Source organism: Mobula hypostoma, chromosome 10 (assembly GCF_963921235.1).
Source record: "Mobula hypostoma chromosome 10, sMobHyp1.1, whole genome shotgun sequence".
Classification (NCBI taxonomy): Eukaryota; Metazoa; Chordata; class Chondrichthyes; order Myliobatiformes; family Myliobatidae; genus Mobula; species Mobula hypostoma.
In genome coordinates, this window is record NC_086106.1 from 32,790,043 (window position 1) to 32,814,549 (window position 24,507).

At 42.9% G+C, this 24,507-nt stretch overlaps 1 protein-coding gene across 1 annotated transcript in view; it reads right to left on the reverse strand.

The window, feature by feature from the left end:
* The window catches only part of LOC134352491 (probable G-protein coupled receptor 139), a 74,613-nt gene extending 51,874 nt beyond the window's left edge, over nt 1-22,739 (reverse strand). Inside the window, exons 1-2 of the mRNA XM_063059763.1 lie at nt 22,670-22,739; nt 18,340-18,378 (exon numbers count right to left, since the gene is read on the reverse strand). Coding sequence (XP_062915833.1) covers nt 18,340-18,378; nt 22,670-22,739 — 109 coding nt within the window. The remainder of the gene's footprint in view (nt 1-18,339; nt 18,379-22,669) is intronic.
* Nucleotides 22,740-24,507: the final 1,768 nt, after the last annotated feature.

Sequence of the window (24,507 nt, forward strand, 5' to 3'; positions counted from 1 at the left end):
GTGAAACCGGGAGGGGAGGGGGAGGTGGGTGAAGTGGAGTTGTTCGGTGAAAAGGATAAAGGGCTGGAGAAGGGTGTATCTGTTAGGCGAGGGTAGACGAACATGGAATAATGGGAAGGGGAGGAGCACAAGAAGGAGGCGAGGGGCAGGTAAGGTGAGAGAGGCAAACGGGAATAGGAAATGGTGAATGTGGGGGGTAATTACTAAAAGTTTGAGAAATCGATATTCATGCCACCAGGTTGGAGGCTACTTGGACGGAATATAAGGTGTTGTTCCTTCACACTGAGTGTGGGGTTATCGCGACAGTAGAGAAGGCCATTGTTTGACATATCGGAATAGGAATGGGAAGAAGAATGCAAAACAACCACCGTTCAGTGATATGGAATTCAGGCGGCGATTAGAGCAGAGTGGGCCATTTCGGATTGCTGTGTTATCGCACTGTAAATCGCATTTGCACATTGCGCATAAAGCAGATCATTCATTCATTGCACAGTAAATTTTACAAAATTTTATTTGCATCTTTACAATGCGAAAGACTACCCTCACCGTGCAGGCAGTGCACAGGATTTAGAAATGCACTCACACTCTTAAAGCGTATTTACCGAACGGCTAAAGCAACAAGAGGCTGTCTAAGTAACCGTGCTCCATTTTATCTCCATGTATTGTCAACTGTCCTCGCACAATACAAGGTATTCGGACAGCAGTCAGAATGTTCTGTCACATCAATCAATGGTCGCAAAATTCAGACACAACTTTTGAAGTAATAAGAGGACTGAACACCCTTAAAGATGCGTTGAGATGTCCGACAAAGACATACAAAGCGGATGCTGTAGATTATCGGGAACATCCTCGAGGATGAGGAACCCTGAATAATAGGGTAAATAGCAATATGTTTGGCTGCCAAGGCGAAGTGGTAAATTGCACTGATGAGCAGGACGCCCAAATGGCAGGAGCGTCGAAATCGTTACAGATGCTCCATTGTCTCTTGATCAATTCTCTTCCTACAGGCCTCTCCATAAAATATGTATTTCGTCCAATATATTTGGTAATTTGAAAGGACCATGCCTTCCATCATCCCAAGCCGATGTAAGACGATAAGACCATAAGACATTGGAGCAGAATTAAACCATTCGCCCATCGATTCTGCTACACCATTTAATCATGGCTGATCTATTTCCTTCTCTGTCCCATTCTCCTGCATTCTCCATGTAGCCTTTCACGTCATGACTTATCAAGAATCTATCAATCTCCTCTCTAAATGCACTAGGTGACCTGGCCTCCACTGCCGCCTGTGGCAATGATTTCCACAGCCCCACCACTCTCTGGCGAAAGAAAATCCTCTTCATATCCATTCTAAATGGGTTTTCATCTAGTCTGAGGCTCTGTCCGCTGGTTTTAGACTCCTCCTCCATTGGAAACATTGTCAGCACATCCACTCAATTTAGGCCTTTCAACATTCTATAGGCTTCAATGAAATCACCTCCCTCCCCCGCTCATTCTTCGAAATCCCAGCGAATGCAGTCCTCGAACCATTAAGAACGCTCCTTATAAGATAATCTTGGAATGACTTTCGTGAACCTCCTTTGAGCGCTCTCTCATGTCAGCAGATCCTTTTTTAAAATAAGGGGTCCAAAGCGTCTCACAATTCTCTAAGTGAGGTCTCACAAAATCCTTAGCAATACATAGTTGATTTTATATTCTAGTTCTCTCAAAATGAACGTTAACGTTGAATTTACCTTCCTCAACGCCGACTCTACCTGCATGTTAACCTTTAGGGTATCTTGCACGAGGTCTTCCAAGTCCTGTTTCTCCACAGATTTTAGAATTTTCTTCCCGTTTAGAAACGCTTTTATTCCTCTAACAAAGTGCATGACCATACACTTCCTGACACTTTGTTCCATCTTCCACCTCTTTGCCCATTCTCCTGAGTAGCTAAGCCACACGTGAAGACTAGGTGCTGTATTTAGTTGTCAGAGGCTACTGGATCTCACTCCACTGGGAACATGACACACTGGAACATCTGACAATAATGCTAGTGCCTTCTACAGTGGGTACCGATGAAAAATACTTACCCAGTTCGTCTTTCATTTCCTTTCTCCCCATTACTACCTTTGAAGCGTCATACTCCAGCGATCCAATATCTACTCTCGCCTCTCTTTTACTCTTTATATATCTGGAAAAAACGTTTTGTATCCTGTTACGTACCCCGTGACGGGTTAAAGAACCAGCAGAGATGGTAAACACTTTGGAGTCCGGTACTGCTATTAACTAATGATATTTATTCGTAACTACGCAATACAATAATGCAAATGTAGATAAATCAAACAGGTTAGCAATGATTATATATATAAATAAATCAGTAAGTGTGGAAATATATGTGAAAAACCAAGCTTCTTCAAGTCTAGGGGTAAAAAGATACAGTCTTACGATGATGAGTAAAGGTCAGTTCAGTTCGTGGTATTGAGTTGAGTAATAATGGAGAGAGGGAGAGGGAGAAATTTGAGTCTTCAGTTGAGCTGGCCACGTCGATCTTCTCGTTGCCCTCCGAAATCCTTTAAAAGTCACCGACCGTGACTTCAACAAAGGGGACCGGTTTTCTGTGGTGGAGCTATCAACCCAGGCAAGGGTGGATATATGGACAGCTCCCCACCGGTAAATCCCTTTTCTCACTGCAACAGCCACTGATCGATCTGCTTGATCGATCCTCCAAAAGCCCACTTTTTCTGCGGGCACAACGAAGCTCATTCAGTGTCCAAAACATGTGCCTGAGGTCTATATCATCTGACCTCCTATTTATCTCACCATACTGAGTACCAACTGTCATTCAAATAACTCCTCCTTCCTTTGCCTGTGTAAGAAATGTACAAGCAGGCAAATGTCCTTGGAAGTATAAACACGCTGCCGAAAATCATAAAATCGATTGTCCATCAAATAACGCCGCCCTCGGTCACCACAGCGACTTACGAGCTCCGAACTCAGCAGAAATCTAAAAGATCCTCCTCGTGCCTTAAAGTGACAATCCAAAAGTTAGTCTTCGTCTCTCTCTCTCTTTCTTCCTTTCTCTCTCTCTTTTCAAAACAACATGTCGGTTTTAAATAACTCCCTCTCTCTTTTCAAAAGCACAGTTCATAGGGGTAATTCAGGACGCTGTCACAGTCCTCTTTGATATTATTGACTAGCTTACCCTCATCTTTCACCACGTTTTCTCTCCCTGTTGATTTTTAGTTGCCTTCTGATTGGTTTTAAAAGCTTCCCAATTCTCTCACTTCTTAATATTTTTCCTAATATGCCCTCTTTTTGCTTTCATGTTGGCTTTGAATTGCCTTGTCAGCCCCGGTTGTGTCATCCTGCTTATGGAATTCCTCTTCTTCTACTCTGCGTTTCCGAATTGCTCCCAGAAACACCGACATTGCTGCGCTGCCATCGTCTCTGCTAGTATCCCCCTTCAATTAACTTTGGGCACTTCTTCTGTCATGCCTCTCTAATATCTTTTACTCCAGTATAATACTGACATATCTGACTTTATCTTCTCCCTCTGAAACTGCAGGGTAAATTCTATCATATTTTCAGCACTGCCCCGCAAGGGTTCCTTTACTTTCTCCCTAATCTAATCCGGTTCAATGCACAACAAAGAATCCTGAATAGCTGATCCCCTAGTGGGCTCAATTGCAAGCTGCGCTAAGATTCCATCTCGTTGGCATTCTACAAATTTTGTCTCCTGGGATACAAATTCAGCACCAATCTAATCTACCTGGATCTACCTAGATATTGAAATAACCAATTATTATCTTACCTTTGCCCTTTTGACACGTATTTTCTATCTCCCGTTGTAATTTGTAGACCTTATCCTGGATACCATCCAAAGGCCTGCATATAACTCCAATCAGTATCTTTTTGTACTTGTAGTTCCTTAACTCTCCTTACATTGATTCTATATCTTCTGATCCTATGTTACCTCTTTCTGAGGATTTAATTTCATTTATACTATCAGTGCCACGTTATCCGCCTGCCCACCTGCCCGTCTTTTCCAAAGCTATGTTTATCTTTGTGTGTTAAGCTCCCAACTATAATTTTCTTTCAGCCACGACTCACTGATACCCATAACCTCACACCTTCAAATATCTAACTGCACTACAAGGTCATGTACATTATTTCCTATACTGCGTGCCTTCAAGTATAACACTTTCATTCCTGTATTCATCCTCGTTATGCTGCAACTCATTTCACTGACTGCAACTTTGACTATTATCTGCCAGTCCTTCCTGAGAGTCTCTCTTTACACTGTCTTTGCTGGTATACCAAATGCCCCATTCTCAGCCCTATCACGCAGTTTCCCACCCCCCTGAAAAATTAGTTTAGACTTTCCTCAACAACTCTGACAAACCAGCCCGCAGGGATATTGGTTCCACTCGAGTTCAGGTGTGACTCATCCCTTTTGTACAAGTTATACATTCCCCAGAAGAGGTCCCAATGGTCCAGAACTCTAAAACCTTACCCCCTACACCAGTTCCTCGGCCATACATTCGTCTGCCAAATCATTCTATTTTTATCCTCGCTGGCGCATGACACAGGCACCTGTCCAGAGATTATTACCCTGGAGGTCCTGTTTTTCAGTTTTCTACCTAGCTTCCTAAATTCGGTCTTCAAGACCTCCTCTCTTTTCCTACCGATGTTATTGCTGATAATATGTACGGAGACTTCTGATTGCAAACCCTCCTCCCCGTAGAATGCTGGGGACTCGGTCCGATCCAGATAGCTCCTATCGATCAGTATCCCGTATGAGCCGAAGTTCATCAAGCTGCAGCTCCAGTTCCTTAACTAGTTCTATGAAGAGCTGCAGCTCGGCGAACCTGGCGCAGATCCTAGAAGCTGGAGGTCTCCAAGAATTCCCACATCTCAAACAAAGAATACAAACTCCTGGAGCCATTATCACCTCTCTAACTATGTGCTAACAGAGAAAGAATGAAGAAGAAGAAAAAACTTAGCAGATACTTACCTCGCCTGATGAGCCAAAACCTCTCCCCTCCAACAATGGCCGCTCTGCTTGTCCATGCCTTCATTTTATTTGCGCTTGCCAATGAATCGTTATTTGATTCGGCCGCGGGGAATCGCCAGAAGCCCGCAAACGCACTTGTTTTAAATTTCACTCAGGGACCGGTGTGCAGCCTCCTCTCTCATTCCCGATTCGAATGGACCGCCAGAAGATCATACAAAATCGATGCCCTAATAATTGCCCTTGGTTCAGAGTTGTTCATTTGTTCACAACTCAGATCTTGTTCATTTTATCTACATATCAGTACAAGACTACCGAATTGCCCATTTCTACGTCAAGATTGTTAACTGAGGTATACTCCTCCTTTCTGTCTTTGATTAATCTCTTCTCTTGCAAACGATCGTTCTTTCCAAAAAGTAATTTTATTTATGAGTGATTTGGGCTATTCCAGTGTTTTGACTTTACCGACAGAAAAAGATACCTTGGCACAATGAATTGATTACACGAACATTATTATTTTTTAAAGTTTTTGTTAACTCTGATTTCGGGTGGTTCTGCCGCTCTGACGATTGATGGCGTTCACAGTGTACCGACATGATTTTGCTTCCAGAGGAACAGCGTGGTGAGCACTTTTAGCACTGCCATCACAAACAAACACATATGTCGCAGGTGTTTTCTTGATCCCGTATGTATCTCTCCCACGAATCTGGGAATTGTTCCAGCAGGAAGTAGCCCTCACTTCCGACAGTCTAGGAGTACCTATAATTCCATCAGCTCCTCATGCTAAATAGCATATTTCTTTCAAAAATCAATTGTATTTCTTCGTAAGAGACATTCGTGGAAACATGCGATGTTCGCGAGAAGCACAATAGTTCTTACGGAAATGAACATTGCCCAAACCAACCTACCTTCGGGATTCATTCGCATTTCTGGGGTGATGATATTAGAACATATAGCTCACCCATGATACCTAACACATAATATCTCTTGATGAAGACACTCTGTCTAGGAGTTTCTTGCCGAGAGATTCTATATACCACTCTTTTTTTCTCCTGTAAATTACATAATCATGCAAATTCACCAGCTATGTTTACTCTCTAAATGCAGGACCTTCCTTCAAAATTCTATTGACGAATTACCTCTGGAAAGACTATAGACCATTAGACCATAAGACACAGGAGTATGATTAAACCATTCGCTCCATCGAGTCCGATCCGCCATTCCATCATGGCTGATTTATTGTCCTTCGCTAACCCATTCTCCTTCCTTTCCCCCATAACCTTTGAGGCTCTTACGAAACAACAACCTTTCAAACTCCGCCTTAAATATTCCCAATGAATTGGTCTCCACAACCATCCGTGGCAACGAATTTCACAGATTCACTACCCTCTGGCTAAAGAAAATCATTCTCATCGATGTTCTAAAGCGATGTGTTTAACTCTAAGATAGCGTCCTCTGGTTCTAGACTTCCCTACGAGAGGAAAAAGTCCTCTCCACATCAGCTCTATCTACGCCTTTCAATATTCGATAGATTTCAATGAGATCCGTCCTCGTGTTTCTAAACTCCAGGGAATAGAGGGCCAGGGCCATCAAACATTTCTCAGAGCTTAAAAATTTCCTTTGCGGGATCATTATGCTGAACTTCCTCTGAACCATCTCCAATGCCAGCTCATACATTCTTAGATAAGGAGCCCGAAACGTGCTCACAATACTCCATAACGATTGTCTGATAATCCAAACCACATTATAAGGGCTACTTCTGCTGGAAGGAAGCCTTCAAGAACAGTGTCCACTGTGCCATGTAAATAGCCAGATCCAGGGAATGATGCATACAGGAATACTGGCAGTGGGTCTCCGTCGGTAAATTCACAACACCGAGATAGCTTAAATCACTCAAAATTATAACTGTTGTGTCGGAAAGCACGAACGACTTGTACGAGAAGGGACGAATACAAGGCAAAGCAGAAAGGAATAGAATTAAGTTAATAGTGTTGACAGAGATATGGATAATGTGACCAGTGTAGGGATTGCTGTGGTCCAGTGTACTCAATACTTTGAAACAGTAGATCAGATAAAGAAATTTTGTGCCATGATCTCGATGCAGGAGAATCTCAACTGAACCATCTCACCTTGTTGATCCAATCGTCTATTGAATTCCACATCACTGAACTGTGGTTGGTTCGCCTTCATGGTCACATGCCTATTATAGGAACACAATATGATCACCGGGAGTAAATGCCAAATCGTTTTGTTCAAGAAATCGAATCAGCATTGAAACTAATTGCCTCTCCGTGGATTACCACAACATATAAATGAAAGGCTGATTGGTCTCTGGCGGAGAAACTCCGTGGCAAACAATTTTCAGGGGAAGCTAGCGCTTCCTTTGAAAAAGTGCACGGCAGGATAAGTGGCCTGGTATACGCCATATACTACGCAATTCTTGCGGTTTTCGGCGTGCCAGGTAAGCCGTTCTACTGCATCAGCAAATGCATAAATCGTTGTTTACTGTATTACTTCTTTTATTGGCAATTAACAGTGCAGCATATCTCTCTCCTTGTGTTTGTTGCCTCTTTAAGTTAACAATCGTTCATTTTCAGAATTTGTCAGTAATATTCAAGATAAGAGTTTAAACGTCTACAGATTTGACTAGAATCTTTCTTGCGGTTGTCTGAAACCAAGATACAGTTAAACAGAGTTTTATTAAATGTGTTGGTGCAAAATGAGCAATAACAAAGACAGAGTCCTCTAAGAGTGCATAATGCACTACGGCATATTATTCCCGCTTGAACTAGCTGAAGTGTGTTAATAGTCCGAACTAGAAAACGATTCAATAGGCAATACGTGCTTGGGTGAACGGGTTCTAGGGGAGATGATTTTTCGGTGTATTATGAGCGTTCTCTCTGCGTCCCGATGGAAGCAATACGAGATATCCGTAGATTTTGCAGCCACCACATCAGTTTGGTTGGACCTGGGCAAGAGATTCCTATTACTCGGCGGACTATGGGATTTCGGGATGTTTTAAAATCATTCTTGAAGCGTTGTTTCTCTATTCTACTAACCATTAGGCGTGATGTGCTTAGGTCTGTCTGATATATGAGTACAAACAATGTGATACGACCAAAAGATTGTAATGAGCATCTACCCCTCGCTATCTTTATGTATTTATCATGCATTCCACGGAGAGGACGCACAGCGACTCCTTACAGTGGACGCCGGGATTGAACACCAAATTTCGACGCCCCGAGCTGTAATAGAGTCTCGTTAAACACTACGTCACCGTGGCGCCTTTGTCGCGAGAGAGTCAAGCTGACAGGGGTCCGTTTATATAACGAATATTGAAGATTTATAACCGTCGGGAAGATTTGGAAGGTTTATACGATATCCATCTATTGGTTATCTTATCACGGTGTGTTGCAGTGACCATTTGGTATAGGTTGTCTATTTTATGAATGTTTGCGCTAAGGCCTTTAAGTTATTTAGAAATATCAAAGTCAACGGAGGCACCATTTAATTTTGAAGTTAGTATACACAATAAGCGTCATCTGTAATCTGCATCTTCTGGGCGCAGGTTGTAGTGACTTTGCTTCTGGGTCGCCCTATTTTTAACAACACGATAACATTGTACTAGTTGTGTACTGGCTCAATATTCCGGGCAAACATTGTGAAGAACGGGCCATCATTCCACTATTGGGAAACCTGCAGATTTGATTGACAGCGGTTTTACAAACAAATTAAATGTTCTTTCCAGTGTCTTTTAAAAAAAAAACGAAATTTTACCGACGCTTTAACATATCAAGCATGCGTCATAAGTGGCTGAATCACTGGAGTTATTGTGTTCCGTATTTGTCGACTTTACGTACTTCCATAACACTTAACCGTGATGTAAGATTTTGCAAATGACTAAAACTCAAATCTCCTGCGAGATTTCTGATACATCAACCTTATTTTTCCAAACAGAATTTAGTACCACGATCTTTCTTTTGCATGCATCGAAGTCGTTCAGTCCCCGTGTTATTTGTGGCACGCCAAGCATTCCTGCCCTTTTAGTCGTTCGCAGAATGTACAGTTCACCTATTAACACTGAGCCAGCAGATTTACTCTGCCTTCCAGTGGCACAGCCTGTAGAGTCATAGGGCACTACAATGGTGAATCCATTACATGAATTCTACAATACGTCTTGTGCACCTCCCGCTTTCTGAGTTTGGTGATGAGGAGTACGAGTGAAGCATGCAGTTAAAATTTGAAGCTGATATTCACATGACCAGCCTCCTTTCCACACACACTCCTACAATTTAGAGTTAACACCTAAATATGTCATGAACTCTTGTGAGGAAACGACGCTGGGAAGCTACCATTTATTTTTTGACACTCTATCTATAAATGTTTATCCTGGAAGATTACAAAATGCTTCACGGAATGAGGTCATACTGAATATGTATGTTTCTGGAATTTCATTACAAGCATATTAACTTCAAAATATCCCGCCCCCGCCCCCAGTTAATTTGTTGGCGATTGTGATACTGTCCCGAGGAAGATGCGGTCTCTCCAGATGTATCACGCGGTACTTGGTGTCCATGGCGGTGACGGATCTGTTGGTTGTTATCTCCACTGTCATATTCAATCGGATTACTGCCCTTTATTCTCAATTTAGTTTTATGTCCTTGACTCCGTCTTGTACTTTGAAAACGGTGATAATCTATGCAGTCATCGAGAGTTCGGTCTGGTTGACAGTCGCTTTTACCTTTGATCGATTCGTGGCCATTTGTTGCCAGAAGTTGAAAACAAAATATTGCACCGAGAGAACGGCGGCATTTGTCATTGGGACAATCTGTGTGTTGAGCTGTTTGAAAAGCGTCCCATGGTACTTCATCTACGAGCCGCTGTACATAATTGACAATAAGCCCTGGTTTTGTACCAGAAAATTAATCTACAGCACATTACTGGCGTGGACATTGTATGATTGGTTTGCACGGATTTTCAACCCAGGGCTGCCGTTTGTCTTAATTATACTCTGCAATGTGATAACGGTGAGGCACATTCTTGTGGCTAGCAGAGCCCGCAGGAACATCAGGTCCCAGATTAATAGAGATAAAAACAGCGATCCAGAGATGGAGAGTCGGAGAAAGTCTATCATTTTACTCTTCCTGATCTCCGGCAGTTTTATCCTTTTGCGGATGACCTATGTTGTAGATTTCCTCAGCATCGAAATTTCACATGAACCATATTTCAGTGGTTCCAATTTCAGTGACCCCAGGTTCATTCGCCAGGAAGTTGGAAATATGCTTCAGCTGCTGAGCTCTTGCACTAACACCCGTATTTATGTGGTGACTCAGAATAAATTTAGAGAGGAGTTGAAAAATGCAGCACTATATTTCTGGGATCGAATTGCTACGTTAGGAAGATGAAGGTGCAGCAAGCTGCGGGTACAGTTACTCGCTAGTTACTCGCTAGTTACTCGCTAGTTTAAAACCTGTCATCGTTCGACCTGCTGTTCTGTAATAAATTGGTCTCTGCCGATAAATGGACGATAAATAATTGGCGCTCTTCAACTCGCATGATTATCTTTTCACTGATGTTAGAAATATGTCCATTGAACATTTGAATCATGAAGCTCACCCTAGTCTACAATCATATCTTTTCTACTGTTTTGCGATTTCCCAATTGGCTTTTAATTACTTGACTCCGGTGTCCACCCAATTCCACTTTCCAATAACGCCAGAAGTATAAGGTTCCTGATTATAGTTACTCTCCGAGGGCGAATTTTGTTTTAACCATACATTTCAGTTTTGGCTGTCGTTATAAAACTCTTACACCTGAGTTTTGTAGCATTAAACCCAGTCAACTGTTGTTGCATTAACCGAATCAGTCGGTCATATTCCAGGCCAGTTATCTACAGCTTTTTCAGTTAGTCATAGTTAAAATCCTTCCTCTCTGGTGCTATTGTAATAATGCATTTTGAAATCCTACCTATATGGTTTCTGTATTGTCGTGGGCAGTAAGTTATGCTATACCCCAGGTAAGCCTAAGAAGTATATTACAAAGGTTCAGGACAATGTACCCGCTTTGCTACAGTCTAATGCGGTGCATGAAATATTGTAATAACAGTGTGACTTCCGATATTTCGAAGTAATGAAGTGCAGAGTCTTAGACCATTTACCATTCGGCAATCACTCCTCCCATGGAGCCGTCTTGGCGAATCTTTCCTGCATCACATCTCTGGCAGTAGATTCCTCGGCAATCTTGTTTCGTGCATGTTAGACAAGGGACATAAAAATGGAAACTGCTCGGAACGCAAGTACATCAGACTATAACTATGGAAAAGGAAAAAGATGAAATATCTCATGAACCACCTTTTATCAGCTCTGATCAACAGGAAAACAATGACGTAGTCCCGGCAACAGGGAAATGCGCACGAAACGAAATAAGAGTTCATGAATAAAACATATGACACAACCACCGTATATTATGCTATCTGTCAATACCTGTTGGGAGATGGCATAATTTACGACGCTTGTGTAAAATGTCACTGATGATGTCGTTGTGTTGGCATGATTATCAGACCAATAGTACTTTTAAACGAATTGTAGAAGATTTATTTCTTCGATAGTCAAGAAAAGAAAGAACGTACGCTAATTTTAGGGAATTAGACATAACGTCCGAAAGACTGTCCTGAGGATGGACAATCAGAAGACGAATTGGATCACGTTGTCCCGCCTACCATATGTATACATTCTGTCAGAGAGGATTCAGATTAGTTCAGATTCGCCAGGTTGCCAAGAATTAGACTGATGATGCCCCCAACCCACCCGGAGTGTTGAGCATGACAACTATTGTGGCCATTATACTAAAGTGAAAAAACAACGGTCTTCCTGAAAGCGTGTTGTTGTGTCTCTGCACAACTACATACCGATTAAATAAAAACACGTACGCCGGGGGTGGCTTTAACTGGGGTATTCACACTGCAACAAGAGAGAACAATGCGTATGGCGTAGACAACAACGCAAACTCAAACAAAATTTATATCCGTAATGTTAAGTGGGGGGGGGGGGGGTCATTGCTCTAAAAGAAATAGATCCATACATTACACTTCATCGGCCTTCAGATTAATGCAAAATAAAACTGTACATGTACAAAACATTCAATTTCCCTTCATAACCCACAGTCCAAATAAACATGCTTTCACAATGACAGTCCATAAGTGACATCACAGTTCCAAAGATTCGGACTTTGAGTAGTGCTCTGTTTCTTTCATAATGGTGCCTCTGGACCTGTGGAGTGGCATCAGGTTTGGCAGGAGCCTTGTCTGAGACAACGTTCTCGGTTTCCAGCGTCACGGTGCTGACGGTGACATCATCACAGGCTGCCTCCTGCCAGAGGCCTCATTTGAGTGCTTTGACTAAGCATGCCACATACAAGCCTGTCCCTCAGTCCATCTCTAAAGGCACACACTGGGAAAGTTTGCGCAGTTCAGCAATGTATTCAGAAAAGCTTTCATCTTTTGACTGGTTCCTTCAGTCAAATCTAAATCTCTCAGCTATTGCTAGAGGTTCAGAACTCAAGTGATTTTGTAAAATTGTAACAATTTCATCGAACGTCTTCCTTGCGGGCTTGTCAGCGGTTACTAGGGCTTTCCTTTGCTCCTTCACGTTGTTCGTGTTGCAATACAGTTCAACCTTCTCGATATACGACTCCCAGGCTCTGCAGCGTGTTGTGTCCTTGAGCAAGCTGCATCGGCCCTTGCCCTTCCCTTGGAAAATATCGGTGGCATGGAGATGGGAGACTTGCAGCATGGGCAACTGCCGGTCTTCCATTCCTGGGAGGTTATCAACGCGGGGTCTAGGATAGTATATAAAAAGACACGGCATTTAACTTCCCGAATTCAATGCATGCCCTTAGCATGCCATCCTTCTTGGGGCCGAGAACCATATGAATGCTCTGACTATTTGAAAGCTTCATGGCTCCCAGCTCCAGAATGGTCCGAATCTCCTCCTTCAGGGCTCTTCAGGTCGCTCTGGCACTCTGTAATAGTGTTGGCGTACTGAACCCTGGTCAGCCTACAGCCTACAGAGAAGAAGTCATCACCCTGACACAGTCGTGTCAAGAAAAGAACCTCTCCCTGTATGTGGCAAAACAAAAGAGCTGGTTGTGGACTGCAGGAGGGCCGGAGGCAGGCTAACCCCTATTGACACCAATGCATCTGGGCTTGAGAGGGTGAATAACTTCAGTTTACTCGGTATTCACATCACCGAGGCCCTCATCTGGTCTGTAGATACCGGCTGTGCGATGAAAAATAAAGCACAACAGGACTTTATCACCTCAGGCGGTTGAAGAAGTTCGGCATGAGTCCCCAGATCCTAAGGACTTTCTACAGGGGCACAATTGAGAGAATCCTGATTGGTTGTATCACTGCCTGGTATGGGAACGGTACCTCCCTTCATCGCAGGTCTCTTCAGACAGTTGTACGGACAGCCCAACCGCATCTGTGGATGTGAACTTCCCACTACACAGGACGTTTACAGTGTCGCGTGCGTTAAAAGGACCCAAAGGATCATTGGGGACCCAATTCAGATATGTCCATACATGGCCTCCTCTACCGCCATGATGAAGCTAAACTCAGGTTGGAGGAGCAACACCTCATATACCGTCTAGGTAGTCTCCAGCCCCTTGGTATGAACATAGAATTCTCCAACTTCCAGTAATTCCCTCCCCCTCCTTTCCCCTACCCCTATGTCACTCTGCCCCCTCCCCCAGCTGCCTATCACCTCCCTCATGGTTCCGCCTCATTCTACTACCCATTGTGTTTTCCCCTATTCTTCCTTCACCCTTCCTGCCAATCACCTCCCTGCCTCCCCTCCCCCACCCCTTTATCTTTCCCCTTACTAGCTTTTCACCTGGAACCTACCAGCCTTCTCCTTCCCACCCTCCCCCTACCTTTTTTTATAGGGCCTCTGCCCCTTCCCCCTACAGTCCTGATGAAGGGTTCCGGCCCGAAACGTCGACCGATCTTTTCCACGGATGCTGCCCGACCTGTTGAGTTCCTCCAGCGTGTTGTGAGTATTGGGGACCTAAGGCACCCCCAACCAGAATTTGTTCCAGCTGCTACCATCCGGGAAACAGTACCACAACATGAAAGCCAGAAGTAACAAGCTCCGGGCCACCTTGTTCCAGTGATTAATTCAGACTGATTAATTCACGCTGACACAATTGTATTTTTAAGCTATATTGACTGTTCCTGGTAGCTTTATATCGCAAGATGCTAGAAGTAAAGTAGAAATAAAAAGAGGAACCGAAATTGTCAAAACCAACTTTCGAAAAATGAAACTAATTTTTACCAATAGACACATTTCTATGACAACAAGACTTAGGCTACTGAAATGTTACATCTGGTCAATCTTGTTATATGCTTCCGAAACATGGACTATAACACCAGAACTCCAAAGAAACTTAGAAGCAACAGAAATGCAGATTCTTAGAAGAATGCCGAAAATATCATATAGAGATAGGGTAACTAATGAGACAGTACTCCAAAGTGCCCATACAAAAAGATGTTTAATGAGTACATTACATGAGAGGAAACTTGAATTCCTGTGCTATGTCATCAGAAATAGAGAAATAGAATGCCTTACGTTACATGGCTGTATGCCCGGGAAACGCAGAAGAGGAAGGCAAAGAAGAAAATATATGGACACTGTGAAAGAACTAACAGGTATAAGTGTGCGAGATATTGACGCTGCATGGGATCGTTCTATGTGGAAAGCCATGATCGCCCAAGTGTGCAACGCACAAGACACCTGAAGAAGAAGAAGAAGACTGACTGTTCTGTTGTATATCTTACTGTATATACTATTTATTACAAATTACTATAATTTGCCAATTACACATCAGACAGAGACGTAACTCCTCACGTATGTGAAAAATGTAAGAAATAAAGTCAATTCAATTCAATTCATATCATTTCAATTCAATTCAGGTCTGATCCTGATGGAATCTTTGAGGACATTTGTCAGTCTTGGTCTCTGGTGAAACAGCTGTTAAAAGTCAGATAACTCCATTTGCAGCTCAGTTAGGTGCTAGCCAGCGATATTGCAGAGGTCAACCTTCCCAAGCCTCTTAATATCATTATTAATAGGAACTTCATCTGTACAAGTCTCAACAGAAGGAGGAGAGCGGGCGTATTTCTCAAGGTTCTATTGCGGGCATGACCTTCTAGGCCCTTTGGGTCCTCCCGTGCACAAACTAGCTTCCAAGTCAGGAAAAGGTTGTAACTCAGCCATTGCTTAGTTTTTAACACGAGTCACGACAAACTAAGAAACAGCACTCTCTACCCCTGGATTAACAAATGGATGTCATCGGCTATTTCCTTTCTTCAGTAACTTTGTAACACAGGCAAATCTACACCCCCCCCCCACCCCCAGAATCATGACAGCTGGTAGTCTCTCCAGCACCATGAAATTCATCAAATACTTATGGCTATCCAGCTCAGTGGTGAGTTCTGCCATAAAACCATATGACATAAGAGAAGAATTAGGCAATTTGGCCCATCGAGCCTGTTCCACTATTTCATCGTGGCTGCTCTTACCTTCTCTCCATATTCCTTTATGTCCTAATCAAGAATCTGGTATTCTCGGCATTAAATATACGTAAAGTCTTTGCCAGCGCAGCAGCCAGTGGCAACAAATTCCACGCATTCATTACTTCCTGGCTGAAGAAATTCCTCCTCATCTCCGTTGTAAAGGGTGCCCCTCTATTCTGAGGCTGTGTCCTCTGGTCCTAGACTCTCCACCATAGGAAACATCCTCTCCACTCTATCGAGATCTTTCATCATGTGATACTTTACAATTCCAGTGAATACAGGTTCAAAGCCATTGAACGCTCTTCATATGGTAATCTATTCAATGCTGGAATCAAGTTCATGAAATTGCTTTGAAGCTTTTCCAGTGTCCGCACATCCTTTCTAAGAAAAAGGGCCCAACACTGCTCACAATACTCCAAGTGAGGCCTCACCAGTGCTTTATAAAGCCTCAACATTACATCTTAGCTTTTATATCCTAGTCCTCTTGAATTGAGTGTTATCACTACATTTGCCTTCGTCACTACCGATTCAACCTGCAAATTAACCTTCAGGAAATCCTCCACAAATAATTCCAATTCTTTCGAGGGAGAAGGAGGAGAAGATGGCGGCGCGACGCAGAGCGCGCGGCTGTTCCGAATCATAAATATCGTATCTGTGAAGTAGGATGCCGTGCGCAATCCTGATTTGATACAGACGGACGTAAAGAAGCACGGAGGAACATCTGGAGAAACTTCTGAACTGGCTGCTTCGCTGTCGTGGCTACTGTGCGATCGAGAATCACCAGAGGTAAAGGCCCCAAATCCTCGGCCTTGCCTATTGCCTGTTGCCGGGGCCGGGGTCGAAGCGCTCGGCAGAGATGGTGCTCGGTGTCGGAGAGCTGGTCGGAGGCTCGGAGTTTTCGGACGGACTCGGATTCGGACTGTGGTCAGATGCTTCCGGGATGCTGCATCGGCAAGTTTGCGGCGCTGGAGGTTCACCGTCTCCGTGAGATAATGGGACTTCCGAGAGACCTTGAGATTTTACCGTGCCTATGGTCTGTTCTTATTAAATTACGATATTGCTTGCACTGTTGAAACTATATGTTACAATTATGTGGTTTTTGTCAGTTTTTCAGTCTTGGTTTGTCATGTGTTTTCTGCGATATCATTCTGGAAAAACATTGTATCATTTCTTAATGCATGCATTACTAAATGACAATAAAAGAGGACTGCGTGTCCTCATAATCTAATCTAATCTAAAGTCCCTTTGCGCCTCATATATTTGACTTTTCTTTCCATTTATAACATTGTCAACTCTTCTATTTCTTCTGTCAAAGTGCATGACCATGCACTTCCTGACACTATATTCCATCTAACACTTCCTTGATCGTTCTTTTTCTATATTCTCTATTCTTCCTCAGAACTATCTGTCCCTCCACCTATCTTTGTATTGTCCGCATGCGTTAGAACAATGCCAGCAGCAATTCCGTCGTACAAGTTATTGACATATAACAAACAAAGAAGCGGTCAGAACACAGTCCGCTGTTGAACACCACTAGTCACAGGTAACCAATTAAAAAAAGGTTCCTTTTATTCTCACACTTTGCACTTTGCCTACTGCCAATCAGCCACTGCTTTATCCATGCTAGTATCTTTCCTGTAATACCATGGTCTCTGAACTTGATAAGCACCCTCATGTGTGGCACCTTGTCAAATGCCTTCGGAAATTAGAAGTACACAATATCATGCGATTGTCCTTTGTCTATCCTGCTTGCTTTTCATCAAAGAATTACAACAGATTTGTCATTTAAGATTTTCCTTTGAGGAAACCATGCTGACTGCGGCCTATTTTATTATGTGTCTCCAAGTACCCCGAAACCATATACTTAACAATCGAATTCTACATCTTCCCAACCACTGAGGTCAAACTAACTGGCTTATAATTATCTGTCTTCTGCCTCTTTCCCTTGTTGAATAGTGGAGTAATGTTTGCTATTTTCCAGTCTCCCGTAAACATTTAAGAATCTAATGACGCAATCTAATGATTAATCTAATGATTAATGACACAATCTCATCAGCTTCTCCATCAGAACCCTGGCTTATACACCGTCTGGTCCAGGTGACATATCTACTTTAAGATATTTAAGTTTCCCAAGATCCTTCTTCTTAGTAATGGCAACTTCAGACACTTCTAACCCATTGACACTCTCGAACTTACAGCATACTGCTAGTGTCTTCCATAGTGAAGCTTCTTATTGTGCTGCCGGAACTAGTTGGAAAAGGATTCCTGCTTCATTTACTCAAAAGCCCTTCGCTTATACTCTTCAAAGATGACAAATTCAACGACAAGTTGGTTTTCAATTTGGAAGCAGGCATGCAAGTTAACGTCATCGGTATCCTGCATCTTATTTACTTAAACTGGAGTACCTTTATTTCCATCTGTGTGTGGCTTCCCTATTAATCTCTCTTTTATGAGAACTCCAGCCTTGTGTTTAACGTGTTGAGTCTCAATATAGCGGAGAGAAGAGCGCGTTTCACAGAATTAGTTTATTAGATTGACGTTGGCTTTAATAGTGATCGGAATTTTCTTTCCAGTGTTCGTAGTAAAGAAGGATATTCTCTCGGACATCTAACATATAAGTCAGTTATATCACAATGGCTAAAACATTAGAATAATTTTCCTTACAGTACATATTTTCTTAATTTTAAGTACTTCTATAACATTATCTGTTAGTGTAAGTTTCTGCAAATGAACACGTTTTCTCTGACTTCATTTGATACTTTCGAGAGGCTGCACTTTCCTTGCAATAGGATCACAATCGTAACAAAGTTAGCTGTAAGAGAGGTGGAGAAACCGGATGATAATTGGTAGCCAGTCTTCTGACAAGTTTATCAGTAAAAGGGCGGATATGAAACTCACATATTTGACAGCTGATTCGGCGATTAAAATAGATCGATTATCTACTTTTGCATTAAAATAATTATTCCAAACGCACATAAAATATCGAATGTAACATATGATACAAACGTTGGTTCCAAACATAGGAAGACTTTCGTGTTTCAGGAGACTGAATTCATCGTTTAAAAATCAAACCGACCAACAATTTTAAACAACATACATCAAAGTTGCTGGTGAACGCAGCAGGCCAAGCAGCATCTATAGGAAGAGGTGCAGTCGACGTTTCAGGCCGAGACCCTTCGTCAGGACTAACTGAAGGAAGAGTGAGTCAGGGATTTGAAAGTTGGAGGGGGAGGGGGAGATGCAAAATGATAGGAGAAGACAGGAGGGGGAGGGATGGAGCCAAGAGCTGGACAGGTGATAGGCAAAAGGGGATACGAGAGGATCATGGGACAGGAGGTCCGGGAAGAAAGACGGGGGGGGCGGTGACCCAGAGGATGGGCAAGAGGTATATTCAGAGGGACAGAGGGAGAAAAAGGAGAGTGAGAGAAAGAATGTGTGCATAAAAATGAGTAACAGATGGGGTACGAGGGGGAGGTGGGGCCTTAGCGGAAGTTAGAGAAGTCGATGTTCATGCCATCAGGTTGGAGGCTACCCAGACGGAATATAAGGTGTTGTTCCTCCAACCTGAGTGTGGCTTCATCTCCACAGTAGAGGAGGCCGTGGACAGACATGTCAGAATGGGAATGGGATGTGGAATTAAAATGTGTGGCAACAATTTTAAACACGTGAGAGTTCTAATAAGTTACAGCGTAGTACGTGAAATATACAAAGCTGTACAGAGCAGTAATTTTATTAAAAAGTCAAACAGAACTATGAAGGGACTGGAATCAGATTATAGAGAGCGAGAAATCATGAAGACTCAAAAAATAACTTCAGTAACTGTCGTTCAAACATTGACTCTTCTTCAAGAATAGAAACATGTCAAGGCGAAATCCAGTGCTCATTTCGACTTTGACCAATAGCATCAGTGAGGTGTTGCAACAGAAGATGATATCTGATTGTTCATTTCTTATTTTTTTTTCATTGTTTTGGTGGAATTTTGGTTTTGGCACAAGAATGCATTACATTTCACAACCCATTTTATCGTTTGGAAAGGTCGACATATCGATTGTCAGGTCTGAATTCGCTTCTATCAACGAATGGAGGGTAGAAACTGTGACTTGTCTTGACAATAATTCGTTTCGAAAATTCAACGAAGAGCTTATTTGCTATGTAACGAATAATAGAATTATACTTAATATAAATAGATGTAAATAACAAGGCAGGAGGCACCTTTACAGGGAAGCTCATAATAAATACTCCATCCACACGAGTGCTGTTAGTTTAACAGCGCCAATCACGGCGTTGTAGTGAATTATTACATTAAATTATTATTTAAATGAAACCAGTATCAGCTAATTCGTTGATAATAAGCAGCCGATACTGAAAGAGCAAGTTAAAGTTTAGGTTTATTGTACATTTATCACAAGCACCATATTAAATACTATTTCCACAATAACATTAACAGATAAAGAGTATTATATATGAACCCCCCTCCCCCTGTTACTGGGCGTCTCCGGAAATCCGGCTCGTTAGCCTCTCGTTAAGAGCCACTAGGTTCCGCGGCGATAAACTCACCTTTTTCAGGCTTCATACGATTCTCGGGTGTCTACCAATTTAGTCCCGCCCACCCAAACTCCGGTTTGCGTGAATGCTGTGTGATTTACTGCCCCGGCCATCGCCCGACGTCAAGAAATAACAGATCGTATACTGCATACAGTTAATAAGGAGCATATTTAAGCATGTTAACTTAAGATAACAATTATTAAAAGGAAACAGAAAAAAACGAAAAGGACCCATTATACTTAAACAGTCACATGTGCACGGTGGAGCTCAAATCTTACCTTGTCTGTGACTCGCACGCTGAACTCGTAGTCTGCGTGAAAGCACTTCATGTCGCTCGAAATGCATCTTGAACGTACAGGCTCTCCCACGGGAGTATTGCTCCTTCCTCCTGGAAGCCATTCATCTGCACAAAGCAACTTGTGCAACAGGGACGCCATCCTCCACGATCTTCACTCCTGTCTTAGTAGTAGTAGTAGTAGTCATACTTTATTGATCCCGGGGGGAATTGGTTTTCGTGACAGTTGCACCACAAATAATAAATAAATAATAAATAGTAATAGAACCATAATAGTTAAATAGTAATATTATATTATGCCAGTAAATTATGAAATAAGTCCAGGACCAGCCTATTGGTTCAAGGTGTCTGACCCTCTAAGGGAGGAGTTGTAAAGTTTGATGGCCACAGGCAGGAATCACTTCCTATGACGCTCTGTGTTGCATCTCGGTGGAATGAGTCTCTGGCTGAATGTACTCCTGTGCCCACCCAGTACATTATGTAGTGCATGGGAGACATTGACCAAGATGGCATGCAACTTGGACAGCATCCTCTTTTCAGACACCACCGTCAGAGAGTCCAGTTCCATCCCCACAACATCACTGGCCTTACGAATGAGTTTGTTGATTCTGTTGGTGTCTGTAACCCTCAGCCTGCTGCCCCAGCACACAACAGCAAACATAATAGCACTGGCCACCACAGACTCGTAGAACATCTCAGCATCGTCCGGCAGATGTTAAAGGACCTCAGTCTCCTCAGGAAATAGAGACGGCTCTGACCCTTCTTGTAGACAGCCTCAGTGTTATTTGACCAGTCCAGTTTATTGTCAATTTGTATCCCCAGGTATTTATAATCCTCCACCGCGTCCACACTGACCCCCTGGATGGAAACAGGGGTCACCGGTACCTTAGCTCTCTTCAGGTCTACCACCAGCTCCTTAGTCTTTTTCACATTAAGCTGCAGATAATTCTGCTCACACCATGTGACAAAGTTTCCTACCGTAGCCCTGTACTCAGCCTCATCTCCCTTGCTGATGCATCCAACTATGGCAGAGTCATCAGAAAACTTCTGAAGATGACAAGACTCTGTGCAGTAGTTGAAGTCCGAGGTGTAAATGGTGAAGAGAAAGGGAGACAAGACAGTCCCCTGTGGAGCCCCAGTGCTGCTGATCACTCTGTGAGACACACAGTGTTGCAAGCACACATACTGTGGTCTGCCAGTCAGGTATTCAAGAATCCATGATACCAGAGAAGCATCCACCTGCATCGCTGTCAGCTTCTCCCCCAGCAGAGCAGGGCGGATGGTGTTGAATGCAATGGAGAAGTCAAAAAACTTCTTCTCCCAGCTCCCGGCAACAACGACCTCTCCCCCGACGTTCTATAGAAAATTCTCCCACTTCAACCATTCTAATTGGCTGACACCACATTCCGAAGGTGAACAACAAAGCCCCTTCTCTCAGCTGACCACCAAACAAGCTACAAGCAGAACAGACTGGTCTTACAAAACTGTAAATGAAATGCCTACAGCATAGAATTAAAAACAAATTAACCAGGGAGTTACATATGGACGTGCGAGTTGACATAAAGCGCAGTTACTACATATAGTTAAATGTACAACAGACTTATTACTACTGGCGCTGTCAGAAGTAATGTATACTGGGTGGTAACAGGGTATTTAGAATTCTCACGGCTGGGTGCGAGAAGCTGTTACCCAACTTTGTAGTAGTGTGGTACCTTCTGCCTGACGGTAGGAGGTCTAAGAGATTACGGGACGGATTGTGCAGGTCAGACAGATAGAAAACGGAAGCTGATACAGAAAATAATGACAGGTGATCATTTTAACGATCAGTTACATAAGTCGATGCCGTGACAGAATTATTGCCATTATCCAGTTTGAAGTAGAGCATTTTTGCATTGCCGTGTAGATCTACAATCGGAACAAATAGAGCGTAAACCGAGATGAAGTCAAGCCGAACGGGAAAAGGGTCAATAGAATGTTAGCACTGATTTCAGAGCAATACAAGGCATTCATGATCATGACCCGTGAAAGAATAAGACAATGCTGTAAAATAAATTATTTTTGTAATAATCCAATGAGAATAATTATAGGAAGAGATTCCCTTTGTCAAGAGACGTTATTACGTTCGTATTTCATTAAGAAAAGACAACGAATAATCAGTGGATAATCAGAGCCCCCACACGGAGACTGAATAGTTATAATCAACGGGACATTTAGCTATGACATGGTCAAAAATTAAATAATATCTTATTCATATAAACTTTACAGACAACCCCGAAAGCGGCGAGAACAGAATAATAAATCGCAAAGACTGGTCCATTTCCAGGCGCATGCATTTCCCGTGACGATGTGGAGGTAAGCCGTAGTCACTGAAAACAAAGTATTTGACGCGTCTATTTATATCTGATGTCAACTACCAGAGAGACCATTCGGTTGAATCGTCACAATTGTTCATTACAATTTTCTGAGCAAATTAAAGCAGTCGTGTTCAGGCGTATGCTAATCAATCCAGCCGAAAACATTAAAATTTAAGACCAATTGATAAAGCTAAATAAACCAATTGATTCAGCTAAAAACAGAATCCTTGTATCTGATGAGATAAAGGTAAGCTGGAAATAGATTAGAAAGACTGTGGATTAGTACCGGACACGCAGTAAAGTAAAATTGAATGTGAAGTGGTAATATGACATGAAATTGACTGAAACGCAGTGCGAAGCGATAGGAAAGATTGATTTTAGGTTATTGGGAATTTCACCCTTGTGACCGATAGATCCGTTCAAATATATTGAATGACCCGATTCATTAACCAATCTACACGTTTAGGATTTGTAACATGTATCATAAACTGCGATCATAAACCTCTTGTATTGAGCAGTGGTGCCCTGGGGAAGAGGCGCTGGCTGTCCTCTTAATATATTGTATACCTCTATCATGTCTCCTGTCATCCTGCTTCTCTCCAAAGAGTAAAGCCCTAACTCTCTTAATCTCTGATCAAAATCCATACTCTCTAAACCAGGCCCCATCCTGTTAAGCCTCCTCTGTAACCTTTCCAATGCTTCCACATCCTTCCTAAAGTGAGGCGACCAGAACTGGACACAGTACTCTAAGTGTGACCTAACCCGAGTTTTATAGAGCTGCATCATTACCTCGCGACTCTTAAACTCTTAAACTCTATCCCTCGACTTATGAAAGCTAACACCCCATAAGCTTTCTTAACTACCCTATCTACCTGTGAGGCAACTTTCAGGGATCTGTGGACATGTGGACATCTGTGTACATCGGAAGTTTATTATCAAAGTACATATACGTCACAGTTTCAATGATGGGGCGAATGAATTTGAGTGAGGTTATCCCCAATATCCGTGCTGGGTTCGAGCTGGTGATCTCTTTGGAAACTCACCCGGCAGAAGCATGGCAAACCACTGCTGCAACTTGCCTGGTACGCGGTTCCCCACTATGTCAGAGAGGTGTGGAGGGAGATCGTCCACGAACCGGAGAAACTCCGGATGCGACGTACCTTTCCTTTCCATCCCCACTAGTTCAATAGTCTGATGGCTGAAGGCTCATAATTGTCCCTAATCCCGCGTTGTGAGTTCTGAGGGTCCAGTATCTTTTTGGTGATGGCAGCAGCGAGAGGAAAGCATGGTTTGTATGGCGGGGGTTCTTGATGATGGATGATGCGGCAGCCCTCCGTGCAGATATGCTCAACGACGGGGAGGGCTTTACCCGTGGTGGGCTGAGCTGTATCGACTACATTTTGTAGGAATTCATTTCAAGAGCTTTGGTGTTTTTATACCAGGCCCTGATGCAGCCAGTCAAGATAAACTCTATTACTTATCTACAGACGTTTGTCAAAGGTTTGATATCCTGTCGGACATTCGCAACCTGCTGAGGAAATAGAGACGCTGCAGTGTTTTCTTCATGATCGCACTCGCGTGCTGGTCTCAGGACAGATCCTCTGGAATTATAAAACTAAAGAATTTAAAGTTGCTCATCCCCTCCACCCATGATCCCCCGGTGAGGACTGAGCACGGGCCTCCGGTTTCCTCCTCCTAAGGTTCCTTCGTCTTGCTGCCATTGAGTGAGACGTTGATGTTGTAGCAC